The sequence below is a fragment of the Carcharodon carcharias genome, chromosome 10, assembly GCF_017639515.1.
Source record: "Carcharodon carcharias isolate sCarCar2 chromosome 10, sCarCar2.pri, whole genome shotgun sequence".
NCBI classification, from domain to species: domain Eukaryota; kingdom Metazoa; phylum Chordata; class Chondrichthyes; order Lamniformes; family Lamnidae; genus Carcharodon; species Carcharodon carcharias.
The window spans coordinates 124904480-124924538 of NC_054476.1; the positions used below are offsets into that span (position 1 = coordinate 124904480).

The following is a 20059-nucleotide window of genomic DNA, read 5'->3' on the forward strand; positions in this document are numbered from 1 at the left end:
AAGCTTCAATCATGATTGATTATTCCGTCACTTCACACTGCAGGCTCAGTATAGCTCCTCTCAGCCACTTTCCTCAAGGATACTGTTTGCATTTGCTGTTCAAAAATATATATACTTAACTTCACTCGAAAGCTAACATTATTTTGTTTATTTTTGGTTATGTTATGAACAAGTAATATACTAAAGGGTTAAAATGATACAAAAGTCTTGAACCAAAAGCATTGCAGAGAATGCAGGAGTTTTTAAACAGTCCCTGGGAAATATGTGCTTATGTTGTAGGCTGCACTTAAATTTCCATACTAACGTGGTTCAAAGGGTCCAATCCTGGAGGGTTAAACTTTCTTATCTCCATATAAATGCTCTGTATTTCAGCACTTTGCTTTATTTCATATTTCCGGTATTTGCAATGGACCTTCCAGCGCACTTGCAAATATCACAGATAGTAGTTGTTGCATCATAACAATACAAAGGACACTAAAATTAAAATAATAAAAACAAATGTCATACAATGTGACTACAGTAATATGAAAACGGAATTTTATTTTTTTCAAAGTGGGTACAATTCTGGGACTGTTCTGTGAAATAGCTATTTGTCTGGTGAAACTGGGTAGAGAACAAAAAAACAAGTCCTTTCAGAAGTTTTTTTCTAACATGGAGGATGGAGGAGCAACAAAAAAATCTAAAAGCAGCCATAAACTTAAATAAAACAACAGATGAGGTATATGCAGCCCACATCCTGCAGTGCTTACAGAATGTCTTCAATGCTCAAATACACTGTATCAAAGTAGCCCATCATAGGTCATTAGCACTGTTTGACAAGTAACTAAAGATCAGCTGCAACGTGGAAATTGGATAAACATGTGAAAAGGGAAAAGATTTGCAGGGATATGTGGAAAGGGCAGGGGACTGAGGTTGATTGAACAGCCCCTACAAAGTGCCAGTACAGACAAATTGGGCCGAATGCTCTCCTCCTTTGCTGTATGATTCTATGATTACCATTTGATTGATGAATTACCATCATCACCCTGTTAAAGAGGTATAGAAATTAAAGTAACAAAATTTATTATCACATTCTGTATACAAGTTATTACAATCATAATTTTAAAAAGTTTAAAATTTAACTTAGAAATAAAGGAACAGCTCATGTTAAGACAATGGATAATAACCAAATCATTATTAATTGTCGCTGACCGTGAAGATGACATTTCCGACAACGAACGTTGAACTTTACAAGAGAGTTGGTGGGCTGACCCTGTTGTTTTTTCTTTACAGCCACCTCCACACAGCTCTGCAACCTAACTCAAGTGTTAGTAGGTATCAGAATTGGAGGGATAGTATCCGATTTTCCTCTTTATCAATGTGATGCAAAGCTGAGGACAGGATTGCTTGCATCACATCATTGAAGAGGAAAATCAGATACTGTCCTTCCAATTCTGATCCCGACTAACACTCAAGTTAGGTTGCAGAGCTTGTGTTGGAAGTGGCTGTAAAAAACAACAGGGACAGCTCACTAACTTAGATGAATGTAATTTTATGGGGATCTGACAATAGATAAGAAAGTTGAATAAAACAGAATAAAATAGAAACAATGACAATTAACATACACAAGATTTAGACCAGGCTTGTCCAACCTGTTTGCGTAGGCGACCACATTTCACTTCTTTTCTCACTCAAGGAGCTGGTGAGCAAATTTTGGAAAAATAACATTTGGCACAACATTAAACATGGATTTTTTTTTAAAAAATCAATGTCAATGCAGTAAATTGATAATTCAAAAGAAAAGGGTAGAGTAATAATAAAAATGACAATTCAAAAGTGCCAAGCAGCAGAGTTAACCTTTTTTGCCTTTTTGATTAAGAAGCAGAGAAAGACTAGGGCCAAGTCATAGACATGTTGGTGGATTGGGAAGACAAGTGGCAGATGAAGTTCAATGCAGAGAAGTGTGAGATGATTCGCTTTGGCAGGAAAGATATGGGACAGCCTCTAAAGGAGGCGCAGGAACAGCGGGACCTCATGTATACATACATTGGTCACTGAAGATGCCATGGCATGTTGAGAGAGCAGTAAATAAAGCATATAGTATATTAGGCTTTATAAATAGGGGCACTGAGCACAAGAGTAAAGAAGTCATGTTGAACTTGTATAAGACACTAGTTATGCCTCATCTGGAATACTGCATCCAGTTCTGGGCGATGTGAAGGCATTGGAGAGAGTAAAGAGGAGATTCACAAGAATTATTCCTGGGATGTAGCTGTAGCTATGAGGATAGATTGGAAAGGTTGAGCCTCTTTTTCTTGGAGAAAAGAAGGCTGAGAGGAGGCTTGACCAAGGTATTCAAAATCCTGAGGGGTATGGACAGGGTAAATAGTGAGAAACTGTAACCACGCAAGAGAACACCAAGAACTAGCGGGCACAAGTTGAAAATAATTGGCAAAAGGAGTAAATGTGATGTGAAGAAAATCTTTTTCACCCAGAAAGTGGTTGGATCCTGGAACAAACTTCCTGAGAGGGTGGTGGAGGCAAGTTCGATCAAGGTATTCACAAGGGAATTGGATTGCTACCGGAAAAGAGAGAACGTGCACGGTTACTGGGAAAAGGCAGGGGAGTAGGACCAGGTGGAATGCTCTTTCAGAGAGCCAGTGCAGATTCTATTGGCCGAATGGCCTCCTTCTGCTACTGTGAAGTCCTGGTCACCAGGTAAGGGGTGGGGACCTGGGCTGAGCTATGGTGCTGGGTATAACTAACACTGACCTTGAATTTGCCTCTGTGCTGGCCTCTGCAAAATTCATACGAAAACGGGGATCAGAAGTGGGTTCCCTTTCAGCCTGGGTGTTCCTCCTCTCCTAGCCTGCTTTGTGGATAGGTTTTTGGGAGGGAGGTGGAGGGGAGGAAGGGTATTGTGTGTGTCTGGCTTACCTCCCAGTCTCAGGGTTCTCACGCACACACACAGACAACATACAAAGACGCTCTCTCTCTCTCACATACACACACGTGCAGACTCTCACACATGCAGAGTCACTCACTTCCCACCCAGGCCCAGGAGGTTGGAGGCATTTGGGATACTGAAGAGACAAGTTTCCTCACGCTGCCCTATCTGAAACTCCAGCTGCCCCAGGTGGGCACTGTTGCTGCAACTGCTTATCCTCGTGGTCTTCCTCCTGGCCCGCTCCACCATCGCGACCCCTGTGCGGGAGGGCAAGAGAGAGGGTGCAGCCAAAGACAGAGAGAGCCACGCTATTAAAAGAGAATGCACTCACCTTCACACTGTTAACTGCTCCTCCAATCAGAGACTGTTTCTCCTGCATTTGCTGCTGGTGAGAACCGCAGCAAACACGGGAGAGAAACGGCGTGTGATTGGAGGAGCAGTTCCTTGCAAGATCTTTCACTGAACCTAGCCATAGTTTGAACATTAACTCTGCAGGCCGGATACAGAGGTTTAGTGTGTCAGATTGTGACCAGCAGGCCGTAGGTTGGACATGCCTGATTCAGACAGTTACGCTTATTACATTGTCAAATATGGTTGTCAATTGGCAGCAGTTTTGGTTAAGGATATACTGCAACATTTGAATGTGATACATGTGGTTTCCTACTCTGCATGTAGTTTCCTATTCTGCATGTGCGTATTTTGATAAATTCTTCAATTTACACTCGAATTAAAATCCATTACAATACTAATACACAGCTGGTCTAAAGACCAATATGAACTGTGCACAATTTCTTTTGAATTCCCGTGGCACCACGCATGAGTCACACTGAATAGTCTTAACAACCTGAGATGTCCTTCCTTTTTTTCCTTAGGAAGCGAATATCAACAGGATCAAAACCCCTCTGCTTAGCTCCAAAGAGTGCCCAGGGTGGTGTCTTCACCATATAATCTTCAGCAGAGATTATCTTCGTGCCATTGTTCTCCTCATTATCTTTGATGAGGTGCTGAAAGCGGTCATAGTCTATCCAAGTCCACCATTCTCCATTTACTTTGAACTAAAACAAGGAATAACAGAAACCTCTATTAATACAACTACTCAAGTGAAAAAGAGATTGCTTAAATCTTCAATGAACCTCCATTTCAGAGTATTCTGGTTCGAGTTAAGTGATTTTGACTAATTACTGGAATTTGTTATATGCTACCAGATCAAGAAGTGACAATAGGTCTAAAGTTTTCAACTTAATTAAGGGGACCACATGAGTATCAAACACCATATTTTAGGGAAATTTCAACTTAGCAGGAATAAGTGAAGTAATAGAAGAGAAAATTTGTTTTTGGACATGGTAAAGAAATAAGACCTTGCATTTCTTTAATGTTTTTCATATCCTGACTATGTCCCGAAGTGCAGCTTCACATGTTGTAATGTAGGCAAAGTAGCAGCCAATTTGAACAAAACAATGTCTCAAACAACAATGAGGTAAACAACCAGATAATCTGCTTTAATGATGTTGTTTAAGGTACAAATGTTGGCTAGGGCAGAGGGAGGACCCCGTGCACTTCTTAAAATAGCATTATGGAGCTTTTAAGTCTACATGAGAGGGCAGCTGAGGCCACGGTTTAACTTCTTATTTGAAAGATGAAATCTTCAACAGTCAAGTACTGAAACGTCAGCATAGATTTTCAAACTGGGGCTGTGATGAGTATCAGGGAGAAAAAGGACACATGGATTTTGTCTCTCAAATTCCAAAATTATTGGTGCATGGTATTGTTATAATCAGGTGAGGAGGGGTCGAATGGCTCCTCTCATTTCCCTCTCTCCGTTTGACTGAAGCAGGTTTTTTGTTTGGAAAAGGATGTATTTGCCAATTTAGTGAGTACTTAATTGTTTACGTGCTGCGATCATAAAAGAACAAATCAGGCAGGTTTTCTTGAGTTTAACAAAGAGAGAGGTTAGCTTTATTATACTTAAACTGATCAAAGTAAAATAATAAAATACGGTCTGAATTTCACGTGTACACACACCCAAAGTTCTCATACATACAAATGCAGATTACAGAGTGAGGAGGAATAGGTTGGCCAAATTAGAGTCCATATAAAGAAAGAAGAATATACAGTCTGTAGTGCGGTGACTGGGCTGGCTTCAGACTGAATTCAATGATCTTAATACTTCTGATTTAAAGGTGTAGGTGATCAAGTTGTTTGTTCTTCTGGACACAGTAGTGCTGGGTTGAATTCTTTTAAAAAATCTCTGTTTGCAGCAGGGGCATCCCTGGATGGTCAGAGTCAACAAACAGGGCTTGAAGATTTCCATGTGGGTTGGAGAGAGGGGTTGGCAGGAGGGACCCCACTTGGGTCTTCTCTCTCAGCTGCTTGTCCTCAGTTCTGCTGAGAAAATATGGCTTGTTATGAGACCTTCCTTCTCCAAATGCCTGGTGATCCAAATAAGGTCACGTCTGTATATTCCAAGGGTAACTTGATTAGCTCATGTCTATAAAGTTACCTTAGCCAGGGTCCCATTGCCCAACTGATTAGTCTTAATGGTCCATCTCCAACAGTTGAATTAAGGTGATTGCCTTAATGCCTTGTTAATAGGACAGGAGATGTGGATCTTTCACATTCCCCAGAAGGTCATTGTCTTCAGTGGGTTTTGCAGACTTGCAGTCTCCATTCCAATGGAATGTGGAATGTACTGTAATACAAACTAGGGTATCCATCTTTGGCTGTGATCTCAAGTCGCCGTTTAGTCTGAGTCTTAAAATGCCTATTTTTAAAATTTTAATTCACGGTTCCAGCCGGTTTATTAAAAATCATTTTTTGACATAAACACATCTTCATGGCAGTGTCAAAACACCAATGATCAGTTGTTTGGAAACCTCTGCCTAGATTGTATGTTCGAGTCTCTGAAATGGAGCGCATGAGAACTTAATGAGATAGCTAATGAAATTGGGTATGTTCAAACAGGCATATTTTGGATAACCTTGGAAAGAGGGAATGTGCCTGAGGACAAGTGAAAACAAAATGTGACACCAATCTGTAAAATGGGGTACAAAGATAACACAAGAAATTACAGGCAGATCAATCTAACATCCATTGCAAGGAAAGTAGGCAGTCATTTGGAAAGAATGAATGTACCACCACCTGAAGAAATATGGAATTATAAAAAGGGAACAGGCATGCCTTCATGGGAAGATGATCATACCTTTTGAGAAAACAAAAAGCATTCTGAATATTAGGAAAAACTCAGTGAATGTTCTATATTTAGATGATACACTGGTCCACAAGGTTGGTATGCACAGCATAGTTGGAGCGCTTCCAAAACAGGCTGAAGGAGGGAAGTCAAATGTGGTTGTATACTGAGCTGGATCTGGATGGAAGATGGCAAATAAAGGGGTGTTTTAGGGTCAGCTGCTAAAGCCACTGCTATTTGCAAAGTACATTTCCTCCTATTAAGTATTGCAAAGACTGAAGCACTATTGCTTTTGATTTCTGCTTCAAAATCCATTCCTTAGCTACCAACTCCATCCCCCTGCCTGGCAACAGCCTGAGATTAAGCCAGCCTGTTCACAAACTTACTGTCACATTTGATCCCAAGATGAGCTTCCAATCTTATATTTGTGCCAGCACTCAGTCTATTTCCACAGCACAACATCATCCCACTTCTCTCCATCTCAGCTCATCTGCTGCTGAAGTCTTCACTTGTTCCTTTGTTTCCTCTAGTCTCGATTATTTCAATGCACTCCTGGCTGGTCTCCCATATTCTACTGTGTAAACATGAGGTCTTAACTTGTAAGTTACATTTCGCTATAACCCATGCTTGCTGGCCTACATTGGCTCCTAGTTAAACAACATCCTTATTTTCAAATCCATCCACAGCTTCGCCCCCACCTCCCCCTCCACCCTGATCTCTATAATCTCCTAAAGCCCCACAACCCTTAGACATCTGCGTGCCTCTAAATCTGGCCCTTTGAGGAACCCCAATTTTAATTACTCCATCACTGGTGGCCATGCCTTCAGTTGACTAGGCCCCAAGTTCTGGAATCCCCTCCCTGCACCTTTCCACCTTTGTGCTTCACGTTCCTCTTTTAAGTTACTGTTTAAAGCCTAACACTTATCTGATCTAATATCTCCTTACAAGGCTCGGTGTCATACTTTATTTTATATTGCTCCTGTGAAGCACCTTGGAGTGTTCATTACACTAAATGCATGCTATAAGCTATTGTTGTACATACATGACTTGGAAGCAGGGACAGGAACTAAACTCTCCCAAATTTAGAGGATGCCAAACAACAGGACGAGGCTGATTAAATGCCAATGGACTTGATGTACTGGGATGTTGGGCTGATCAGCAGTAGATGTCATTTAAGGTAGACAAATGCAAAATTCTGAAATTGGGAAAGTAATATATGGTAGCAATAAAAGCTAAATGCTATTTATTTTATAGGGCATATCACAGGAGAGGGATTTGGGGGTACTGAAGGCATGTGGATCAACAGTTAAGTGAGTAAACAAAATCTTGGGCAGTACAACAAAAATCTCAACAAGCAGTCAAGATTGTACAGAGCAAGTCCTGCTTCATCTAGCGTATTATGCACAATTCTGACTACTGTATTATTACAAAAAGATCTAGGCATTGGAGAGGCAGCAGCAAAGGACAATTAAACTGACAGCTGAGAGTTATTAAGAGACGCTGCAGAGGCTTGGAACTTTTACTGAAAATATTGACATTTATCCTTATGTCCCACATGATCAAAGAGAATGACTAAGATACCAAAGCATCCAGGCAATATGAAACCGCCATCAAAAAGGCTAGTAAAAAATGACATGCAACTCGAAGATATCCGACTAAATGAAAACAAGGTACATTGTAGAGCATTAGTGAAGTCACATTACAATTTTCACTGATTAAAGGATACTAATGCATTAAAGCAGGTCTAAGGAAGATTACCAAAAATGGTTGCAGGACTCAGTACTTTAAATTATGGACAGATTTTCATATGGACTTGTTTTCACTGGAAAGGGGATAGGATACTGAAATGCTGAGAGGCATTCTTTAAGGTAAACAGATAACTCAATCTTCAAGAACATGTATAACCAGAGGATGAGAGGATACATGCACAGATAAGTAAGGTTCAAGTGAAATAGATGTGAAAAATTCCAGAGTTGCTGACATGTGAAACACTCTCCCACTGAACTGCATTGATTAACTTCTTTAAAAAAAAAATTCTGGAGAAATATTAGATTAGGATCAAAATGAAGGCTATATGTAGAGAACAGATAGAAATAATCTGATATGGTGCAACCTGATGGTTCCTGTGCTGAACTGTCAAAGCTGAAGGATAATAATGATCTAAATTTGCAGACGTGCCAAGGAGAGTGGAACAGCTTGAATGATGACATTACAATAAATGTCTTTCCTATACTTATTAATCAGATAAACAAAATGTTTTTGTTTAACAATAAATTTGCTTTCAATAAGTTTCACTACTTCAGTATTCACTATTTTGCTGTCAGCAATTTTTAAAAGCTAATGCTTACCAATTGGCCAACAAAAGTAGTCTACATTGACAATATTGACAAATCATTTTCATTTGTGGAAAAGATTTGTCCATAGATTTTCTGTCTTCAAATAGACAGGAGACATGTTTATTTATTTTAAATAGAACTTAAATACAGATCATCCAGAATCATAGGGAGAGGCCAGTAAGCGGGGAATACCGTGCTGTATGTTATGACGTGGCAGATGATGTGTGCCAGGCAGATCAAATCCACGAGGGAAACTTGATCACTCGATCACAACTGTTTTGTAATTTGTTTTTTTATTTTGAGATATGTTCCCTGAATTCAGAAGTAATAAGACTACCATAACTTGAGGATTTTAAAAAACTAAAGTTAAACATTTATTAGCAAAAGAAAAGATTTCAAGCACATACATAGGTCTAGGCTTGGCCTAAATAGCCAAGTGGTTACGGTACTGGGCTTGCAACCCCAAGATCAAGAGTTCAAATCTCACAATGGCAAACTATGAAACAATGTAACTTCATCTGAATAGGAACAGATGGAAACGTGTTTGTACTCAAAAGAGTTACATAGATCTACAAATTACTACTACAATAACTCCTAAAATCCCGAATTAATCTGGCTTCCAGTTACACCCCCTGTTAAGGTAACGGTAAAAACAAATAGATTTAAACAGGCCCAGGTAAAGCTACACAATACCCGGACAGTCGAATTCAAAGTGAGTTTTCTCAGCTTCGGTTGCTGTAGGCAGCAAATTGATGCATAGAGGCTGGAGGCTTTTTACCCTTGTGTTAGATCTTAGAATGTCTTCTCATCTTACACATAGCCTCATCTCCTTCATACAAGTTTCTCCCTTTTTAATGCAAATTCCATTGTTCCAATATGTCTTTGGAACTTTACCTTTCTCATAATGTAAATCTTTTCATAGTGCTAATTTTATCAGTAGCCTTTGGGAAAATTAAACACACTGTTTGGCTTAGCTTCTTATGGCTAGGTGTAACATATTATCACCTCTTTGAAATTCAAACTAACCTAATTTATCTAAAAATGCAAATGTTCCTTACACCTCTCATTCTAAAACTTCAGCCATGTTTACGTATTTAGCATTTCAAACCTAGTTTCTTGTTGATAACTCAAAGCCTCCAGATCAGCTGTGTCCAATTCAATTAAATCCCCCCAACACGCACACACACACACAAACAAACTAATCCAAACCCCACTAATAACCCACTTTTACCATAAATCACAATAATATTATGAAAATTATTATATTTTCAATACATATATTTCAATTTATTTTTGTTTTGCTCCTTTGAATTATTGTCTTGGAGCTCACTTGTCACAATCATAATAATATGGATCTCATTTGTTAGGAATTTTGCATCCAGCCATCTTTCTACTTTGTAGTGTCATCTCAAGACAACTGTTATGAATGCTGCACCATCAAGCCTGATCAGAATGGGGTCAACTGAGGAGGAAAACGTGGTCTTTTTTGCTGTGTGCCAAGACACACCTGCCAATGTGAATGCTTACTCTTTCAAGTACTGTCACTGCTACTTTAGTTACAGTACATATTTTATTTTGCATAGTTTTATATTCTACAGATCACAAGCATAAATGGATATATCTTTTCTCAAGCCTTTTCTCCACCTCAATAAATATGTCATCCGTCAGCATTTATCGTGGAAGTAGCTCATTAAATGAGGAATTCAATTTTGTCTTTGAATAAAGGCAATCTAATGAGGAGTATGCAGCTTAATTAAATCTTTCTGACTATCAAAAATAATTGTCACTGCCATTACAACAATCCATTAAGGAATTTGTTAACTGCATTAAATATTACTGCTCACCCAGCCTCAAGGCACAGCTGTGAATGGACTGGTCAAACATCTGTTGCAATTCCAAAATCATCTTAATTCTTTGAATGTAGCAGGACCCCTTCAGATTCGAAATATGATTTCTTAATTAGTTGATGACTTCTAGCGCTGCACATAGTGTGGATACTTTTGGCTTTAGGTGGTAGCCTAAAAAGGGCAACATTGAATATTGATGTCAATGAAAACTGAGAGAAATGCACAACAAGCAGCTGAATCGATAGCTACCAATCTTGCATGTCGCCCAAAATCAAAGCTGTCCCCAATGGGTTGAGAGTGGGGTTCTTCAGGTGAAGTTGTTCAAGAAGAAAGCCCAATTCCATTTTATCAAAGATAATTAGGAACGTGCAATAAATGCTGGCCTTGCTAGTGATGTCAATTTCCCAAAAAATGAAGAAATGAAACTCACCTAGAAAGAGATGGGTTAATTAAGGACATTTGGCATGGATATGTATAAAAACAATCTAGTTTCTGGTAAAAACATCAGAGAGAATTGATAAATTAAATGTAGTGGATGTTGTGTATATGAATTTTCCAAAGCATTTCGATAAGGTTCTGTACAGGAGACTTGTAAGTATTAGACATAAAGAGGTGGATTTCCAATTTGGGATCAGGAACCCGGTGTCCAGAACATTTTCAGGTCTTGATCCCACATTATGACTTTAAAATGTCAGGTGCCTAATTGGACCGGGGCGGCGGGGGGTTATTGCCTGGGTCTGGTATGGTGCCCTGGTCTGTGATGTGGGGCAATGTGAAGACCTCATTCTCAAAGTTTCTGGGTAGCAATGGAATTCTTCAGATGTGTGCATTTGAATAATTTCTCTCGCTGATGTAAGTTGACTTACAGAGTTATCTGTCATAGGTCTGAGAGGTACTCAGGTGAAACGTTGCTGAATCAACTTGGTCATTGCAGCCTGCCAATCACCGTGAGGCCTGTGACAGCCTCCATCCAAAGTCTGGGCATGCGCATTCCTCTGCAACACCGCCATCATCCTTCACTTCCTCCTTCGAGGAAGAGTGACAATCCAGGTCTCCTCTTCATCCAGCTCCTAGCCTCCTTTTATAGTTATGTTGCCCAGCACATAGCAAACCACCACAACATGAGACACTCCGGCTGGCTTATATTGGAGGGCACCTCCCGACCCATCAAGGTAACAGAAGCACATCTTCAAGATGTTCAATGCAGCTTTCATGTTAGTCGATGGTTCTGGTTGTAGCACCTCTCCCATCTGTGTCTGGGCATGGGACGGACGTCAGGATCCACCTCCGCAGAGGGTAAACCTTATCTCCTAGCATCCATCCATGAAGTCTGGATGTTGACCTGAACAGAAATGTCACCTGGGACTCTTGCAGGATGAAGGAATCATGACAACAACCCACTAACCGGTGAACACCTGCAAGATGCTCTTCTTGCGGTCACAGACCAGCTGGACATTCAACAAGTGGAAGCCTTTTCTGTTCAGGAATCTGGCCGACTGGTCTGTTGGTGCTTTGATGGCTACATTGTTACAGTCGGTGAGCCCCCTGGACATGAGGGAATCCATCGACAGAGGCAAATCCCAATGGCCTCTTTGCCTACATTGGCCCATCTGCATCAAAATGGATATAGTCCCCCAAGCTCTGGAATAGGGCATCGTGACCTACCTGATGGTATGATGAGTTGCCATGCAAGTCCACAGCTGATCCTGGAAATAACTCTGAAGCATAAAAATCCATAAAGAAGCCTTGACAGCTGCAGGTAAGGGACTGCCATGGCTACCGCAAGGTCTCAAGTCATTGTGGACCAGAGCGCAATTGTCTGAGACTAGCTGTCTGGATAGGCACACTCTCCTACAGACTGGCACTCTGTCATTTGCAGGTAGCTGACTCTTGAATGGTACACCCCCATGTCTTGGGTAGTGCCTTCTTCTCCTTACAGCCCCTCACTGTGCTGCTTTGGCCTCCTCCTGATCAAAAGGATGCATATGCTGAAACTCCTCCCCACTACTCTGTTCAATATCAGAGTAACCAGCTCCTGTTTCATCTTCCTCAGCTGGCACTAGTTCATTTACCAGGGCTTCATCTGCCAATCTCTTTGCCCAAGTGATGACTTGATTCAGTTAGATCAAACAGTACAACTGGTCTTTGCATGATAATATAAAATAATAAACATTCTATGCTTCCCCACATTAGTGGCTTAGTTGGTTGGCTTAAACACAACGTCAGTCAGTCAGCCCTGATCTACAAACAAAAAACTGAGCAAGATTTTGCTTTTGAGCCTAGCAAAAGCTTGCTCTCAGTTTTCTGTTTGCAGACCAGGGCTGACTGCCTGACTTTGTATTTTGTCACCTTCTCTTTATAAACTGAAGACACTAGGCACTACCTGACACAAATCGGTGTAAGGCGTTAATCAATTGCTGAGACATTCAACAAATTGATTTTTTTCAGGGTATGAAGAACAACATTGAAGATTAACTCATTGATATCTTAATCACCTATCATCTCAGGACCTCTTTTTCTAACTTGGGTTAATACACAATGCTTTAAACTCAACATTGAAAAGTAACTTCTTTTTCAAGAGGAGCTGAATGTCAATGCAAAATTCTGAAATAAGACAGCACTAATGGAAAGAGATATCAATCAGTCTAGTTTCAAATGCAATTCACCATGGAAGAAGGGACAATGGAACTGAACATGCTATACCAACAATTCTTCGATTCTGTGCCACTTTTAACTTTCAAACAAATTAAGACACAGAATAAACAGACCCATAAAAATGGCACCTGACTTCCTTACTCTTGTATACTACTTCTCTTACTGCTTGCTTGATTCCAAATCTGAAAATATAAAACAATCTGGTCCCTACCTGAAGGACAATTACTTGCAGAAAATGCACAAAGCCGTCAATGTGAAGATCTGATATTGCTGCATTGACGTCATTGCTATGGACTATGCAGGATAGTGCACTAGAATCCAGAGTACCTACTATTAATATTATTTCTTGCAAACATTTAAGTCTACAACCTACCTTGGCTTTGTGGGGTATTGGTCTCACCTGTTTTCAATTTATATTCATCATTTTTCATTGTAGTACTGTGTCAGATTAAATAGAAGATTGATTTCTACACTACAGTTCTCTCTAATAATGTAATTTTGCTGCAGAAATCAAATGATGCAGAAACCAGTGGTAATAAATGAGATAATTATTCATAAACATTATGAAATGCAGCATTAAACTGATTAGTAAATGTGTTAATGTGAAGAGATGTATTGAAATGCATGGATATTTGATATTTCTAGATTGTAGGCAGCCACTTTCAATGCATGTCACGAATTCACAAATCTGATACATACTAACGTCTTATCAAATATTCAAGCTCAAATTTAGGGGCTAAGCATGTGGAAAATCTGCCAATTTGAGTTCAGTGCTTTTTCCACCATATGAAACAACGAAAAATAAAACAGGCAGAATACTAAAATGCTGGTAGATATTTTTTTAATTCAAGCATAATGTGTTTCGTATAACTTTGTATGCAGAAATTACACAGAAAAATAGTGCTTTATGAGATTAGGGTTACGGTATTTGACTGGAATAAAATAAAGTAATTTTACCATGAATCTGGCTAATGATGTTGGATGCAAAAGCTGAGAATCATTCCCAATGCCCAACTATACAAACAACGCTCCATTGTTTCTTTTGGCGATGATCTTAAATTTATGCCACCTAGTTGCTGATTCACTGGCCAGTGGAAATAGTTTTTTACAATTTGGCATTTTCAAATTTCCTCATAATTCTGAATACCTCTATTACATCTTATTGTAACCTTCTCTGTTCTAGGTTCTTCAGTTTCTCATTACCGATATCATCTTAGTAAAATTTCTATGCACCCTCTCCTTGTCTTCAAAGCCTTCCTAAAGTAAGGCTCTCTATACAGGATAGGCCCGAGATGGTAGGGGTTGGGTATGGGAGAAGGTTTGGGAGGCGAAAGTAACAAAAATAAACTTCTAGCATATTTCCCACATCCTGCCATTTTCCAGTAGGCTTTTGATGTGGGCAATGAGCCTTCCCACCAGGAACATGAAGGAGCCTCTTAATTCAATGCGATTAAAAAAAACTAAGGGAATAATTTTCCTGTTGGTGAGTGGGGGCGGGGCCCGCTCGCTGACACACAAAATCACACGGGGTGACGTCGGACAGGCGTCCCGACGCCACTGCACGTCATTTAGGTTGTCAGTTTGGCAGGCGCACAGCCGTGTCAGCTGTGCGCCCGCCGAACTGTCAAAGGCCTATTAAAGCCATTAACAAAGTAATTGAAGCCGTTAAGAATGCTGCCCCGTAAGGTTGGCAGGCAGGCGAAGAGCCCAGGTGGCCTTCACATTTTTCATGAAACCTCACCAACAGGCAGAATGAGGTTTCATGAAGGGTTCATTAATTAAATAAAATTTTTTGAAAAAATTAATGGACATGTCCCAGCTCATGTGACAGTTTCACATGAAGGGACATGTCCCAGCTCATGTGACAGTTTCACATGAAGGGACATGTCCTTAAATTTTTTTTGACCTTTATTACATTTTTCAAGACTTAAACTAATTTCAGGGAGATTTCTGCGCAGCCCTGACTCAGGGAATCCCCCGCCAACACAGCGAGCGCACAGCGTTTCCAGGTATGCGTCACGCTGGGCGATCGGGGCGTCAATTGGGTTCAAGCTCGCTCCTGCCCGTCCCCCCAAAACCCCCCTAACGGGGGGAAAATTCAGCCCTAAGGCATAGTTAGGGCCCTAACGTCATTTCGGTACAGTTAACTGTGGAGCCTGATGAGTGTTAAATCCACCCACTACGGAGAATGGGAAACAGCCTGGACTGATGCCTCTTAAAGGAATCACCAGAAACAGCTTTATAAACAACAGAAAATATTTTGGCACACTTTAAGCAACAAGATGAGCACAACTGCTTTCCCTGCACTCTATTCCACAATCTTCTGACTCCTTTCCAGCCCAATACTCTCCTTTAATCCCTTGCTGTAGGCTCTGCTGCACCTCCTGCCAGCACTGCATCCTCTCCCCCACCCCCATCACCCAAATCATAACCTGATCAGCACTCGGAATATGCTGCCCTTCTCATAAAACTTTGGATTCCATGATATTTTTAAACATCTTTATCAATTTAAAAAGGCACTTGTTAGTCAACTATAAACTGAACCAATAACACTGCATTACAGGAGTTTAAGTTTTAGTTTTCTTTATTCTTTCATGGGATGTGGGCATCGCTAGCAAGGCCAGCATTTGTTGCCCATTCCTAATTGCCCTTCAACTGAGTGGCTTTTCAGGCCATTTCAGAGGGCAGTTAAGAGTCAACCACATTGCTGTGGGTCTGGAATAACATGTAGGCCAGACCAGACAGGGATGGCAGATTTCCTTCCCTAAAGGACATTAATGAACCAGATGGATTTTTACAACAAATGATGATAGTTGTCACGGTCACTATTACTGAGACTAGCTTTATATTCCAGATTTATTAATTGAGTTTAAATTCCACCAGCTGCCGTGGTGGGATTTTAACCAACGTCCCTGGACTGGGTCTCTGGATTACTTGTCTAGTGACATTACCACCATCTCCCCCTCAATACGTTATACCCCATACCTGATCATTTGTAACAAGCCACCCATATAACACCTTGACGAATGGCTTCTGAAAATTCTTACATATTTACTGCATTGTCTTGCTCTATTCAACCATTCATTTCTTCAAAATACACTACTCAAGTTGGTAAACGTGACTCCTCTTTACTAAACCTATGCTAGTTGCTTTTTGAAGACCCCATGTGCAGGCATATTCACCTCTGAAATAACTAAAAAACTGGGTATACAGCTTAAGTGCACTCCTGGATTTCCTTTCTCTTGACCTTTGCTCGTCATTTCTCAGTCCCTTTTGCCTTAACTTTGGGTAATGGATTTTGATCCTTTTTAAGCCTTTCCAAAGGCTTTCAGATTTCTTGTCATCTATTCTGACATCCCCTCCCCCCCACTTAAATGTCCTCAACCCTTTTAATTTTGCAAAAATATAGTTTTCCACTCCCACTTTCTTGAACAGATCCAAATGTACACATGGAGCTATGCAAATTACGATTACAAACTGACCTCTGAAAATTGTATTTCTAATTGCACCTGAACAAAATCTGCTGTTGTAAACTGTTGGAAAATCCAGACTAGTCTGTTCATCCTTTGTTTGAAAAGAACAGTATTACCACAAGCCTGACAACCCCCTTCTGTGCTGTAAATCCTATGATGTCCTTCCAATTATGAAGAATGAGAACGCATATTTTGTAGTGTGGTAATTTGTTGTCCAGCATTGCTGCAATATACCTTGCACATAGGGACACTAAAATAGAAGGCCCTTAGGAGATGGAACAGAAAAGAATGTAACAATAATACATGTCTTGATTAAAAATCAAATATTTTGGGATCAGTGATATATTGTTTATCCTAACTGGGATGGATTCTGTGTATCATGAATTTATGAAGTATACCTTCTTATTTTTTGTTGCCGGAAATAAAATATGTTCTATTACATTTACAAAAGCAAAGAGGCAATGCCAAATCTATTATAAATCATTGCTAAGGCCACAATTAGAGTATTGGGGTTGATGTTCAGAGTACTGAGGAAAGACCAGGGGGAGGAATTAATTGGGTAGCTCTACCAAAGATGTGCCCAAAAGTCATCTTCTGTGCTGTATCATTCTATGATTGTACAATTTAGTTATGCCACCTGAATCTGTTTATGGGTGTGGCATAGCTTTTTCTGCAATTAACAAGTGGACTAATTGAGAGTCTGGATGCTGACTGAAGGTGGAAACACTTTAGTTATTGAGGCGGGGTGTCACAGGCACATCATTCAGAAGTTCAGTGAGATAGGTGATTCACTAACAGATGCACATGTAAACATATATCCAAAGTGGACAAAAAAAAATCAAGGAAATAAATAAGATAAACGGAGGACTCTGTGGTGCACTTCAATTGATTTCCCTGCAATTGTAAAAAGTTAAAATTTTCAAAAAACATGCAAATACTTGATGCCAATTAACAAACTGTATGTTTCAAATTAACCTATAATTCAGTGGCAGTGTCAGAGCTTAAAAGAAAATCATTTTCTGCTCCATTTCCCAATTATATCAGATTCACCTCTCCAGAATTGAGACCACAAATGGTTATTATGATAAACATGTTTTTTGCTATCTGCTTATGTAAATTACCTAGTTACCATATTTTTTAAATTCATTCATAGGATGTGAGCATCGCTGGCTAGGCAAGCATTTATTGTTCATCCCAAATTGCATCCCCAGAGGGCAGTTAAGAGTCAACCACATTGCTGTGTGTCTGGAGTCACATGTAGGCCAGACCAGGTAAGGACAGCAGATTTCCTTCCCTAAAGGGAACCAGATGGGTTTTTACAACAATTGACAATGGTTTCACAGTCATCATTAGACTTTCAGTTCCATATTTTTTAACTGAATTCAAATTCCACCACCTGCCATGATGGGATTCGAGCCCGGGTCGAACCCAGAGCATTACCCTGGATTACTACTCCAGTGACAATACCACTACCCCACTTCCTCCCATCTTATGAGGATATAATTTCTTAATGTGTTTGTAAATAAAGACATAGATAATAAGGAAAATAAAAAATAGAAACAAACCATTCTATACCTATAGCCTAACTCCACCATTTTCAATAAGATCACGATTGATGGAAGTTCTGATTTTAATAGGCTTAAGGCAGAATTTTGCCGTTGGCGAGCAGAGGGTGGGGCGGGCCCACTCACCGACACGTAAAATGATGCGGGATGACATCGGGCGAAACCCCCAACGTCATCTCGGCCCACTTAAATTTTCAGGAAGGCGGGCCCGCAGCAAAATCAGCAAACTTGAGGCCATTGACAGGATCAATTACAATTAAAGGACCTGCCCGTCCAACCTTAAGGTTGGCGGACAGGCCAGGAGCTCCGGCAGGCAATAGAAAAAACATGAAACCTTATCCACCAGCAGGATGAGGTTTCATGTAGGGTTTTAAAAAGTTAAATAAACTTATTATGTAAATTATTAACATGCCCCATCTCACGTGACATTGTCTATTCTATTTATCTATTTTTCATATTTTTAAAAGTGTAAGCGATCTCCCTGAGGCAGCACTTTGCCTCAGGGAGATGTGCGCTCTTTCGTGCGTATGCGCCAAAGAGCGTACTCTTACTCTTGGGGAATCCCACCCCCGCCCGCACAGGAAGTGCACCCGCCGGACGTCACGCTGGGCGGGCTTTAATTAGCTGCCCACGTAAAATGGCAGCAGGGCCCGCTTCTCTGGCGGGGATCAGCTCCCCACCCGCCAGAGATTGGGTTGGGCCCACCTGCCCAACAGGCAGAAAATTCTGCCCTTAGTGTCTCACATCATTGCTTTGAATATTCACCTTACAATTACGAAACATTTGGATTCAGGATGAGTTGTACTTAAAATGTAACGAGTGCCATTGTGATATAGTGGTAAGTGGGGGTGATTATGGACCTTAGTTATATGCTTGAAAGGAAATCTGACATAGACAAAGACAGGAAAATGCTGTGTGGTATTTTCTGAACCATCTCCGACACTTATCAAAATGTTTATCTTTGGTGATAAACCCATTCTCAACTATATTAATGAAACTGCACTGGGTTACCATTCTTAAATACATAAAAGAATATTTTTAATGCAAGGAGAAATAAAGAAACAATTACATTCTATTTTCATTGAAGATTTTGCATTTTTGATTATGCCAATAAATTTTATCAGAAACTTGAAATTTGACCTAATCATTACAATTTTGAGCGCATCTTGGGCATAATTTCCCAATTACAGCCAAAGTGGATACTACTCCGAGGTGTTTGACCTTGCGAAAAGTGAATCTAGAACGATTTGTGAAAGTACACTTAATCTTGAAAGTGTGATCTGTTTAGGTATGGTTTACGCCAAATTCAATGAAAAAGCTATACTAGACCAATTTCTTACAACAAAAAATACAAGCTAAAAAATTCAACACAAACACATTCAATTAGCTGAAATTGTGTTGCAACTGAACTGCTCTTGTTACACTAACTCTACCAATTTAAGGTAAATAGCTAAAAAAAAAACTAACAGTAAAATGTGGAAAAACCTGTTCATGTAGTGAGTTGATAGGGTTTCGAATGTACTGCCCGAGAGTGTGGGGAAGGCAATTTCAATTGCGGCTTTTAAAAGGGAATTGGATAAGCTTCTGAAGAGAAAAAAATTGCAGGGCGACGAGGAGAGGGTTGGGGAGTGGACGAGCTGAGTTGCTCTTGCAGAGAGCTGGCATGGGCATGATAAGCTGAATGGCCTCCTTTAGTATTGTAAGCATTCTATGTCTCATTAATTTCCAAGACCTCATAACTGTGGATCTCTTTCCATCTCAGCCTTCCCTCGGTCTTCAGTGCAGTGTCAACAGCAAAAAAGCACATTACTGAGCACCCCAGCTTTTCATAACTAACACCATTGCACAATAACTTGTTACAGGAAATGTACATTAGCAGCCACACAGCACACCAAAGCACAAGAGAAAATCAAAAAAGCTCCCAGAAAATATCTGATAATGTAACATATTATTCATATAAAAGCACTTGATTTATTAGTCATTCATTTTCTATTGTACAAGATTTTAAAACTGGTTTATAGATATTCTCAAAATTTTAGTTTGTAAATTAACAGAATAGTGGATATTTGC

The 20059-nt window shown here is 40.0% G+C and overlaps 1 protein-coding gene across 6 annotated transcripts in view; it reads right to left on the minus strand.

Annotated features, from left to right (window-relative positions):
* Nucleotides 1-525: 525 nt before the first annotated feature.
* The window catches only part of tyw1 (tRNA-yW synthesizing protein 1 homolog (S. cerevisiae)), a 163932-nt gene continuing 144398 nt past the window's right edge, over nt 526-20059 (minus strand). For 2 of the 6 annotated variants that reach the window (XM_041197090.1, XM_041197089.1), the window contains exon 16: nt 526-3981. In XM_041197090.1, the coding sequence (XP_041053024.1) occupies nt 3763-3981 (219 nt within the window). In that variant the 3' untranslated portion in view covers nt 526-3762. Of the gene's footprint in view, nt 3982-4931; nt 5309-10314; nt 10468-20059 lie in introns of those variants that run through there. The other 4 variants (XM_041197092.1, XM_041197091.1, XM_041197095.1 and 1 more) reach the window with 4 other exon arrangements.